Genomic DNA, 12369 nt, shown 5'->3' on the forward strand with positions numbered 1-12369 from the left:
CCCACATATTCCCCCTTGAACAGGTGTCACCATTGTCCCCCAATGTCTAGAAGTTCAGGCTGTCCCTTCTGCAATGGACTTTGTCTATTACCCTAAAGTTCAGGAGTTCAAACTGTTTGGGTCAAACTGTTTGGGGTCTTTAACAAACTTGTGCAGCTTGATGTTTGTAAAGACATTAAGACACATTTTGAAGACATTAACACCCACTCCTCCTAAAGCCCCTCACCCATTTATAAACGCACCCATCTTTCCTATCAGGCTGAAGGACTGTAAGGGAGCAAAGATCCCCTTGGTGATAAGGAACAGCCACAACATTGTTCAGTAGCATCCTGGAATGGGAGTGCCATCTCAGGAGGCAGAGCTGGGCTTGGAGCTGAGCCCAAGGCTGGGCTCAGGGGCCTTGAGCTGGTGCAGCTGTCTGTGAGAGGTCAGCTCTGTTCACATCCGTGCAGAGTCTTGGAGAACAGCTTACGGTGGTAGGATTCTACCCAAACAGGGAGCTTTTGGGGTTCATATTTAACCAAAGACATGTTCAATTCACCTCATACTTCATTAAGGAACGCTTCAATCAGAAACTCTGGATACTAGGCTGCAGGTAATGGCTGTGGCCATCACCCCTGCCCTGAGCAGGTTGGGGTCCCCCCGCTGCTGCCAGAGGGGCCACGACCCTGTTGGATGTGCCCCTTCCCCAGGGATGGGTGCCCTGTATCCCAATGTCACCCCCTTTTCGCTCCCCACAGGGCTCCTGTGCTCCTGCTGCAACCTCAGCCCCTCTCGGCTCTGGCCCAGACCAGAGCCCCCCCGTCCCCAATCCCGATATGGCCTGGTGGCCCCCCACTTCACCCTGCCAGTGCCCCCTGAACCTCCCACACATGTCCAGCCCGGGGATTTGGTTCCCAGGGCTTTGGGGGGGGGAGGGGGGGCTTTGGAGTAGCATTAAAGTAGTTTATAGGGGTCCTGACACCCCCAAATCTGTGTCATCCGTTCCTCTGCAGCCCTGGTGACACGGGTGGGGCAGAACGGGGTGACCGGGAGGCTTTGAGGGAGCTTGGGGATGATCCTGAGAGGGCTGTGGAGGCGGTCGAAATCTTTCTGTTATCTGAGTCTTGATGGGTCTGAGTACGCCCACCACCCGTGCCCCCAGACCCATCACTCCACGATCCCACCCAGGACGCCCCGGACCCGCGGCTATGGCGCCCCCCGACAGCCATCAGCCAATCAGGGCGCGTTCTGCCTCTGACTCAGTAGTTGCCAGGCAGACCCCCAGATCCCAGCGCTCCCCACCTGGATCCCACCTGGATCCCACCCGCGTCCCCCCTCGCCCCTGGTGCTCCCGGGAGGGGAACGTGGGCAGGGGGGAGGTGGGGGCCGCCCAGGCCGGGCTCTCCCGCGCTGTCCGAACCGTGGCGACTGCAGCAGTGGCCAAGTGCAGGCACGGCCCGGGATTGTTCCAAACTCCGTCCCACCTGGCCCGGAGCCACTCCAAGGATGGGGCAGCCACAACCTCTCCAGGCAACCTGTTCCCACCTGTCTTGTTGGGATCAGGGACAGGGCTAGAGATAACTCCACAGTGTTGGTGTGTCAGAGAGTGAAATGTTATGGTTAACGGCTTAAACATCGTTGTGAGGAAGTTTTGCCCTTTATGGCAATTTTTTATAAAGAAGCTGCGACCACTGAAGCCCACCCCTCCCTGAGGATGCCTCCTGAGGGAAACTTTGGACTGTGAGTTAAGCCATCTAAGGGAACCTGAGATAGATAAAGGTGACGCTGGTCAATTTTCTCAGGTCTAGAGAAGTAAACAAGGCTGAGGGAGAAGAAAATATCCCCCAGAGAGCCAAACCCAGCAGCTTTCATGAAAATCAGCTTTGGTTAAGTTTGGGGAGGGGGTGGCCATGGCCTCAGGCTCATCTACTGAGGCCAGGCTTGCACACACTTCCCCCAGCCAAGGGGGAGGTGGGGAATTTTGGGGCTGTGATGTAACCTCTGGCCAGAGGCAGTGAACACCATCCTCTGTTACACAAAATGGCTCAGCTGTCAAACCCCCCACCCCAGGAAAGCAGCGCTCAGAGAATATTTTTTAAGGCCTTGCACAAGAGCACTGCAATTTTCATAAAATCAGAAATCTCTTATACACTCTCTGAGTGCGGGGAGAGTTCTCCTCGATACTGAGTTTTACTTTCTGACTGAGGATTGAGAAGAAGGAGACCTCTGCACCCCACTATCATTTGTTGATAAGTAACACTGGCTCCTAATCTATACTATTTCTTTGCTAGCTGTAACATAGGTACTTCTATTATCATGCAATGTCTTATGAACCTACTAATAGAGTTTCTTTAGTTTATCCTGTGTAGTAAGTAAGCCTGTCAAAGTCTCATGTCTATTTCTTCCCTTGTGTCTACTCGATAAATAACTCAGATTGTAATAGCTTGATAGGTCATTATTAAGAACTTGAGAGCAAGAGTGGTTTTGGAATGCTGGCTGCCTCAATAAAGCTGCTGTCTACTGCCAGAAGCCTGGGCAAAGGCAGAGACTTGTCTAAGCTCTCTCCTCTCATTTGTAACAGGCCCAACAGGATGCTGTTCAGATCCATGGAGTGGTGATATTTTTTCTGTCACTCTGTCTCTCCACCCACCTCTTTTTCTATTTCTTTCTCTTCCTTTATCTCTCTCATTTACTGTTAAATAAAATCCATACTACTGACTTTGGCATATGGTCTTGTTTGGACCTGAATTCAGGGAGAGGCATTCTCTAAAAATTTTAATAATGAGATCACAACACCATGTTGAGATCCTGGCAGACCAACTCCAGCCAACGTTCATCTGCTGGAAATATGGCACCAACCCTTGGGATCTGCTTCATCTGCATCTGGGACCAGCCGTGGGGTGCCTCAGCAGTGGAAATCAACAGAGGTGTCAATCAGCTGACTGACACGAGACCTTGAGATGACTGTGACCATGAGATAAGCACAACCATGACATGATCCTGACCATGAGACAACCATGGTCATGAGATGACCCTGACTATGACCATGACAGGACCAGGACCATGAGACCAACACATGACCTTGAGATGACCATGACCATGAGGTGATCAAGACCTAGAGGCCACCATGACCAAGACTATGAGGAGTGTCCCTGAGGTGGCCCCAGTGCGATGCCATACCCAGGGGCTGCTGGAGTGAAAGCTCCTGAGGACACAGAGAACAAAGTTTGAGCTCATAGCCCTGCAGATGAGGAGATCTTGGAGAGAAGACCCACTGCCAGGAATTCCACAGGATCTTGGTTGGGAGTGGCAGGAGTGGGGGACACTGGGAATGAAGGAGCAGCACAAGCAGGGGGACACCAGGAATGAGGAACATTGGTAACAGGGTCCACCAGGAATGAGGAACATTGGTAACAGGGTCCACCAGGAATGGGGAGCTCTGGGAGTGGAGAACACTGGGAATAAGAGACATCAGGGATGGGGAATAGCAGTATGGGAGACGCTGGGAAAGCGGACACTGGAAATGGAAGACAAGGAGTGTGTGTACACTCTAACTGGGGATCATGGGAAGAGTCCCAGGGAGATCCAGGGGAGTCCCATGCACTCCTGGGGAGTTTCCCAGGCAGGACCAGGTAAATCCCCAGGGATTCCCTGTGGTGGTGGATTTTCCCCCTGCCTTTTCCATGCTACACCATGATCTGAGAAATACTCATTAGACCTCTGCCTTGATGAACTTCACCTGGGCCGAGCTCCTCTTGAGCTTATCAGAAACATTGTGCTTCTAGGCAATGCTGCTGTGTCACACCTCCTGGTTTCTTTATGAACAGCCTTGGAAACTATTTTTCTTCCCTTAATTGGACAAAATCCTTGTTTTCACTCTTTGGCAGAAAGCTGCCCACCCAAAGTAGGGCCAGGATGAAACCTTGTTGTGACTAAAGGCCATCCCTTGGGGCCCACTAAACAAAGGTGCCAAAGGAGCCCCTTGGAGCTGTGCTGGGCCACAGGAGCTACGAGCAGCAAAGTCCCTGTGAGTGGGGCCTGTGCCAGCCGGGAACTCTCCTGTTTGCTGCACCCAGGGGATCCCTGAAGGACAATGGCTCCTTGGCTGCTGATGCCCCCACTCCTGGAGACCTCAGCCTTTGCTCGGTGAGAAGATGCCAAGGCATCTGAAGGGAGTATTTCAGTAGCTTGGAGAGGAATTTTTTACAAGTACCTTGCACTGGCTCCTTATGTCTGTGTGCTTTTTCATGTGCATATGCCACAGCAAATCTGGGAGAAATGATGCTGTCTAAGATGTTTAAATACCTTAAATATCTAACTAAGTCAGGCCTGTAAGTTTATTTTAAGTTATATGTTAAGTTAAATGATGTTAAGTTTTATTCCTTTGTTAAATTTTTGAGGTATAAGTGATAGTAAAAGGTTCTAAAATCTTAGAAAATTCGGGGACTTAGGTTTGGAAAGCCCTGGGAAAAGCAGGCCCTGGGAAACGTTAGGCCTTGTGCTTGCTAAAGACCAGGTCAAGCTGCACCTGTGTAGTCAGTATATGATAAATGATACAATTGTTAGATGTGATTAGATATAATTATTGTTTAGAGAACATGGGGAACCATGTTGGGGGGCTAAGGGGGGATCACGAGAAAGTCATGCTTGGATCAAAACAATGCATACAATAGAACAATGTTAGTTTAATAATTAATATGCAAGTTGCATAACGATAGAGTATAAAATATGTCCAACTCAAAAACTCAAATGGGGTCAGATTTGGGTATGTGTACCCCTGACACCCAGATCTCTTTAAATAAAGCACCTTCATATAATCATTCGTGGTTATTTGTGTTCCTGAACGCTGACATTTTGGTGACCCAGATGGGACCTTGTGAGTGCTGCTGAGCGAACTCGTGACCCGATCACGCTCCAGCCGGCACCGAGGGATTCTCGGGGAGCCCATCAGCCGCGACCGTCTCCGCTGCTCACAACGTCCCCGGGAGAAAAGGTAAGGTGCTTTAATTTGGTTTTGGTGCCTGCCAGTTAGACGCGGCGAAAGCTGCGCGTGGTTGGGCTAAAGGAATTCCTCTTGGTAAAGCCTAGGCGCCGTCCGTAAGACGACTGCAAAAGCGTCGCAGGTTCGGCATTTGTGGTATATTATAGTTATAGTTATAATATGGAGAAGCTTAAAGGGATTTTGGGCAGCAGTGCTCCCATACCGGGTACTTCTCCTTTGGGGTGCTTATTAGCACATTGGAAACAAGGTAACTTTGGGAAAGAATTACATAAGGTTAAGTTAATTTCGGTGAGATCTCCCACAGAAAAAGACCCCAGCAACCCCGTCTCATCTGTTGGTAGCTATAACCTCTTTTGTCTTTCTTTACTTTGTTTTCCTTATCTCTCTCTCTCTCTCCCCTCTATCGCATAACCCTTGTTGTTGGCACTAAAATAAAGGTATATTATTGTTGTTATGATTTAAACTGAAATCCCTTTGTGTCCTTTTTGCACTCTGAGATCAAACGAACCTCTCACGAGTCCCACTCGCGTTAGTGAGTCATGACATCTAAATTGGAATCACAGACAGGATTTCTGACAGACAGAAGGGGCTGCAGGTTTGTTGTGCAGTCTGTATTAGGGGAAAGACGTTTTGCTCCAGCCGCACCCAGCCCAACACTCCCAAAAGAGTGAGCGGTGTCTAGAAAGCAAGGGGGGCGACTCGAATTTCCCACAAACTGCACACGCCGAGGTGAAAAGCACCCCACACTCACTTGAGGGCTCTGTCTGCAGAATTTCACAAAAGATCTCTTAGTGCAAAAGGGCGGGACTGGTTTTTTTTTTTGTTGTGTGTATGAATTTTGAGTGCTTGGTGTAGCGAAGAGATAATCAGAATTTTAAACTGAAAGAGTGCCTCCCAAGCAGATTTGGTCTTTTTACCCATACAGGGAAGCAAAAAGTTGTGTGTGTGTGTTTGTGTATAATTTAAGTTTATACCTTCCTGTAGTGGTTTTTCCTTTGTAAAAATGACTGAAAACGGCAGTGCAGAAGTTAAAGCTGCATTTTATGCATGTTATGCTCTGTTAGCAAAACACAATGCCAAACCTTCTGCAGGAGGGAAAAGTTGGTGCTCAATAATTGGTTTAATTTGGAAAATGTGATTGATGGAGTATGTTCTTTACAACATGAAACAAAATTTAAACTGGGCAAAAATAAAAGTATACTCTGCTCAGTTTTGGGAGCTTGTCTTACAGCAGCTGTAGAAACTCGCTGTAAGTAAAGAAGTGAGGAAAAACTACAATAGACTCCCTCCAAAACCTAGTTAAAATTTTGCAAAAACAATTGGATGAAGAAAGAAGTAAGATCAATCTGTTGCGAGCAGCCCTCCATAATAAAATTCAAAAAATGCTGACTTGCTAAAAGAAACAAGAGAGGGAAACCCCTCTCATTAATCAAATTTACCCTCAAAAAGAGCTAACTTGTATAAAATTGTGGGGAACACTGCTGTCCTAGTTTGAAACATTTAATTAAAACAGAATATAACTATATTAATGATAAAGATCTTGATCCGCACATAACCACTAAAAAAAGAAAAAGGAAAAAAAAGAAAAAAAAGAAAAAGAGGAAAAATAGAAGAAAAAAAAAAAAAAGAAAAAAGAAAAAAAGGAGTACGGGCGTCTCCCTCACGAGTCAGAGACAGAATACGTATTCCGAGTGTCTCTCACTGGACGTGATCCAATTCGATTGGGAGAATGGGAATCCAGTGGGTACTGGGGACATGAAGTATTTTTAACAACAAGAGACATACATAACCCATGGTCCCTAACTCAGCACGCAGCTTATTGGGCAGAGGGGCTTAACCCCTTGGAAAGGGGGGACTTTATTGCTATAGTTTGTACCCCCAACCAACTACTGAAAAATATTCAGAAAGCTGCCTGCTTACAAATGATACACAAAAGAAAATTAATTGTTGGTTATGAATTACCAATGTTGTTACTTGTGAAAACTGAAATTATGGACCTGTAAAAATCCCAGAAGGAAAAAATCAGAGAAAGCAAAGGGTGTTAGATACATTGGTTCTCTTAATGGTTTGGTTTTTTTTAAAGGGGACGGATTGATCATTGCTGCATCCACATCCAAAATGTGAATGCAGATGTAGAATATGACATCAATTAGTTGCAACAAATAGAGCATGGAGCACAGGAAGAGCAAAAGGATTTGACTATAAATTGGTTAGGCAAAATCTTCAAAGGGTTAGGGTGGAATGTGAGTTTATGGATTAAATCTGTCATAGAGAGTGTGATAATCTTACTAATTGTATTCTTAGCAATTTGGTTAGTTTACAGCATTTTAAAAGGAGAAATACAGAAGAAAACGTCCTGGAACCAGAAAATAATAAAGGCACTGACACGAGATCCACACCCACCATCTTCTGGTTCTCCAGTTCCTGACAACATCCAGGACAGCATTTACATCAATCAAGGATTCGAAGAATACCAAGTATCAACTTAGAAACAAAGGACTGTATTGAGTGAAAACATTTGCACTTATAGTGAAGTGAAAATGCTTTCAAACGGGGGAATGATAGTAAAAGGTTCTAAAATCTTAGAAAATTCGGGGACTTAGGTTTGGAAAGCCCTGGGAAAAGCAGGCCCTGGGAAACGTTAGGCCTTGTGCTTGCTAAAGACCAGGTCAAGCTGCACCTGTGTAGTCAGTATATGATAAATGATACAATTGTTAGATGTGATTAGATATAATTATTGTTTAGAGAACATGGGGAACCATGTTGGGCGGCTAAGGGGGGATCACGAGAAAGTCATGCTTGGATAAAAACAATGCATACAATAGAACAATGTTAGTTTAATAATTAATATGCAAGTTGCATAATGATAGAATATAAAATATGTTCAACTCTAAAACTCAAATGGGGTCAGATTTGGGTATGTGTACCCCTGACACCCAGAGCTCTTTAAATAAAGCACCTTCATATAACCATTCGTGGTTATGTGTGTTCCTGAATGCTAACACCTGGGCTGGGGCTGGGAGGGAGCTGCCCCTTGTTCTCCCTCTGCCTCACACAGAGCTGGGCCGGGCACAAGTGGGGCAGCAGAGCCAACAGGGAGCCTGCGAGTCTCTTCCAGCCGTGCCTGCTCAGACTTTGGCCTTGGAGCTTCAGGTGGACAAAGGCAGCTGCTCTGGTCCCTCTGCGTGTGCCCGTGTTCAGCACTGCTGCTCCATCAGTCTGTGCCCAGCAACGGGGAAAAGCCTCAGCCCTGCAGGGCGGGGAGCTGCCGGGCTCTGCCTGAGCAGCTCAGCCAGCGGGAAGGGAGCTGCTCCACACGGGAACCCGGAGCAAAGGACATGCCTTTTCCAGGACATGTTTTCTGTAGAAAAACAAACAAATAAACAAACAAACACAAAAAAAATATGAAAGATAAAAATTACCCCCAAATTTGTAGTGAAAAATCTTCTATAACTCTGGAGTAAGAAAGAGGTAACTGATCCTTTGAAAAAGAGAACTCAGCTTTGATTTTAGTTACTTAGTTTGTACACGTGCTAGTGGAAAGGATCCATTAGCTGCCTTCCTTTACAGATTTTATGGATGTTTTCCAATATTAAGATATTTTAGAATGCAGTTAAAGGAATAGGAAATTGAAATACATGTTCTTCATGACTGTATCTTGAGTGTAGAAATTTTGCAGTTTGAAACTTGGACCTAAAGCGTTGCAAATGGAAGTGATAAATCCCAATGGACTGAGTGAATGCAGCTTTTTTTATGGGATGTGCAGCACTCCAAGGACTCCCTCAGTGGGGCTGTGGGTGCTTGGAGCTTTGTCCTGTGCCACTCTGGGATGTCATGAAATGGGACTTCACCTGCCACCAGCCCAGGTCACGCTCTGCCACCACCCCAGCTCCTTGGACCTTGTGTCCCCAAAGAAGACACAAGGTGTTTCTGCTGCTCCACCCTTTGCACAGATCCACAGAGAGCTGGGATTATCCCAAGTCTCGTGTCTCCATTGTGCCATATTCCTAAAGAGCCAGCAGCCCATCCCGACGAATATGGTGAGTTATGTGGATGGTTGTCAGCTCCCTTTCCTGCCTAGAAATCCTGAAACTGCTTCTAAATGCTGTTCCCTTCAGTTCATGGACACCTACTCACACAGAGCTGGGAAAAAATCCCCTGGCCATGGCTTACAAGGTGAGTCATGCCAAATTTAGAGCTCTGTGGGAAATCTCTATCCATCCCCATCCTTTTAATATATCTATATGTGGGGGTGTGCATGGATGTGTCTTGTATGGAAAGGAAGGAGTGTGCAAACAACGTGACTGACACTTTCACCCTCTGTGTTCATTCCATACTCATGGGTACAAAGGTATTATGGAAACCTTTGCAAGGACAGACCTTCTGTCCATGGATACAAAGACATCCAAGAGCCCCTGGTACAGAAAGACCCTTCTGTCCATGGATACAGAGACATCCAAGAGCCCCTGGCACAGACAGACATTGCTGCTCTTCAGCCAGTGACAGGATGAGTCCCTGAGCCTGGGGCTTGGCCTTCCTCGTGGAGAGGGGCATCAAGGAAGGCTGCAGTGTGATGGAGACTGTGATGGGCTGGGAACTCACTAGGGGAAAGGAGGGAACAGTTGTGAAGTAAAAGGCAAATGGGGGAAAGAACTGTTCAGAGAAAGGCAGAGCTACAGATTGAGAAAGCTGAAAAATGACATTTGGGGTCATCCCAGATCGATTTCATTTCAGAAGTTATGGAACAAGTTTAATTTTGGGGGGTGTCATGTTTTCCTTTGGAGGTGGACACTCTGCAGACTTGAGCTGCATTGCCAAAATGCTCAAGTCACTGCTGCAGGTCACACCATTTCTTCTTTGGCTGATCCCGGCGCGGTGCTGAGCCCAGCAGAGCCCTGGCAGAGCCCAGAGCAGCCTCAGCATCCGCAGAGCCCGGCTGCAAGGAGAGAAACCAGAAACCGCCCGTCAGCTCAAGGCTCCTGTCCCCTTGTCCCAGCCACCCACGGTGCCCAGGCCATGCTGGCCGTGCTCAGAGCTGGGCCCAAAGCTGCCCATCACTGCTGCCTTTGGGAGCAGAGCAGGAGGGCAGGACATGTGCCCAGCCTGCAGCCAGCCACGGCAGATCCAGCCCCTCAGCAGCTGCCCAGAGCGGGATGCTCCTGTGCCTGCTGCCATCTGCCAAAAGCTCTTGTCCCACCCATGCCAAGGAGATGAGGACCCACCTCACACCATCTGCTGCCAGAAGAAAAGCTGGTCCCAAACGATGTCCTCAGCCTTCTCCAAGGGCACGGCTCATCTACACCACAGCTGGTCCCAAGCACTTCCCAATCCAGACTACACCCCACCAAGAACGCTTCCTTTAGAAAAACAAACAACAAATTAATGAAAATAGGTTACAGACAAAAGGGGAAAGAAGAAAATGGTAAGAAATCTTATGTCTGTCAGGAGTTTGAGGAAGGCCCCACCCCTACATTCTAGGGAAAAACCCACCCACGGGTGAGGGAAGCCCATGCTTTCTCCCTTCCCCCCTGCACTGTCCCCCAAAATCACGGTGATCCCAATGCAAAGCAGGGGAGTGGAGCAGCCCAAGCCCTTCCTTGCCTGCACAGCAAAGCAGCCGTGCTCAGGTTCTGGAGTCCCACCTGTGCTCCTGCCATGGGGGTTTGTTTGTGTTGGGCTGGCTGCCCCAGCCCCAGCCTGGGGCACGGTGGGTGGTGGGGGCTGTTGGCAGGACCAGGAGCCCACTCCCATTTCGTAACCACCCCAGCCCACACCCCCAGCCCTGCCAAAAACCAGCTGGGCAGCCACTGAAGAATCAGTTGCATCCACCCCAGCAAAGGGGAAACCTTTGGTTCCCGGCCAATGCACAAATCTGGGAGCATCCCCTGGGTCTGGACTTACCTGAAAATTCTCTGTGGAGCCTGGCTTTGAAGAAGGTGCCAGAATCAAAGTCCATCATCGCCAGCTGCCGCTGGCCAGGTGGAGGAAGTGGTTGTCATCCTTGCTGTTGTCCTCCATGTCCCCAGCAGCAGCAGCAGCCTCACCTGGTGCAGCTTCTCCAGGGGCTCCTTCTTCCCTGGGGTGACACCAGGCTGTCAGGGTTCTGCCCAGGGCCCGGCTGTCACTGAACCAGGACAAGCAAAACCAGCTCAGATGGCGGCCAGCAGTGCTGGGCAGAGCAGCTGAGCTCCAGCACAAGGGCTGTGTGTTCCCACTCGATGAGCCCTGTGCAGTGACACTGGCAGGACAAAGAAGTCTGGGTTTCTTTGCTTCTGATTGCCAGGGTATGTGTGGAGCTGTAACTTACCAGGTCCCTGCATCACTGTGCCTGAGGCTCTCTCCCTTCTTCTATGGCTGATGAATATCCTGCATCCAGGGATCACAGAACAGGTCTTCTAATGAGGGCCTGTCCAAGTAGTGCAGGGATAAACACCGCCTGATCAGATCTTGGCAATCTGGGGAGAGAAACCACAAACCACTGGTCATTGGAGAAGGCTCCTGTCTGCTTTGCCCCACTATACCCCTGCCCAGGCCATGCTGGATGTGCCCAGAGCTGGGCCTAAACTTTCCCATCAATTCTTTGTTTTGGAGGAGAGCAGGAGAGCAGGACATGTGCCACCTCCTCAGCAGCTGCCAGAGCGGGATGCTCACGAGCCCGCTGCTGTCTCCCAACACTGGTGTTCCCCCCGTGCCCAGAGATGAGGATCCACCTTGGGAGAGCTGTTGTGGCAGCAGGAGATGGCCCCAGCTGATGTTCCAGCCCCTCCTGAAAGGGTGCTTCCCGCAGACCATCTCATGCAGCAGGATGCCCAGGGTCCAGACGGTTGCTTCCTCGCCATGGTACCATCCGAAGTTGGTCCATTCCGGGGGTCTGTATGATCGTGTTCCTATGGAATATATGGATGGAGCTCATCAGGGGGATGCTGCTGCTCCCAGAGCCTGACCCCAGCATCCCTGGGCATGTGGGGCTGCCCCAGTGGCACACGGGGTGACCCGCTGCCCTCTCGCCAGCACCTGGGACTTGTGTACAAACCCAGGGTTTGAGAAGAAGGCACTGGTGCTGGAAGACGGCAGCAGAAACCCTGGCAAGGCCCGACCATGACACACAAAGGAAAAACCCACTCACAGTGCTGGGGAAAAACCATACCCACATCCTCCCTGCTGGTATTGCCCAAAAAATATTATGAACCAAGGCAAACCAGGGAAGAAGAGCAGTCCAAGCCCATTCTCACCTGCACACCAAACCAGCTGGTGCACAGGTCCTGGCTCCCCTTCTCTGCTACCCCCACCCACAGGGAATTTTGTCAGGCTGCCCCAGCCCCAGCCCCAGCCCCAGTCCTGGGAGAATCCCTGCTGCCACACCCTGGGTGGGCCATGAGATGTTG

At 49.1% G+C, this 12369-nt stretch overlaps 1 protein-coding gene across 1 annotated transcript in view; it reads right to left on the bottom strand.

Moving 5' to 3' along the window:
• Nucleotides 1-3119: 3119 nt before the first annotated feature.
• LOC131590989 (serine/threonine-protein kinase pim-1-like) overlaps nt 3120-12369 on the bottom strand; it is a 36240-nt gene continuing 26990 nt past the window's right edge. Inside the window, exons 5-6 of the mRNA XM_058861407.1 lie at nt 11695-11871; nt 3120-3187 (exon numbers count right to left, since the gene is read on the bottom strand). Coding sequence (XP_058717390.1) covers nt 3120-3187; nt 11695-11871 — 245 coding nt within the window. The remainder of the gene's footprint in view (nt 3188-11694; nt 11872-12369) is intronic.

Source organism: Poecile atricapillus, chromosome 36, assembly GCF_030490865.1.
Source record: "Poecile atricapillus isolate bPoeAtr1 chromosome 36, bPoeAtr1.hap1, whole genome shotgun sequence".
In the NCBI taxonomy this organism is placed as follows: Eukaryota; Metazoa; Chordata; class Aves; order Passeriformes; family Paridae; genus Poecile; species Poecile atricapillus.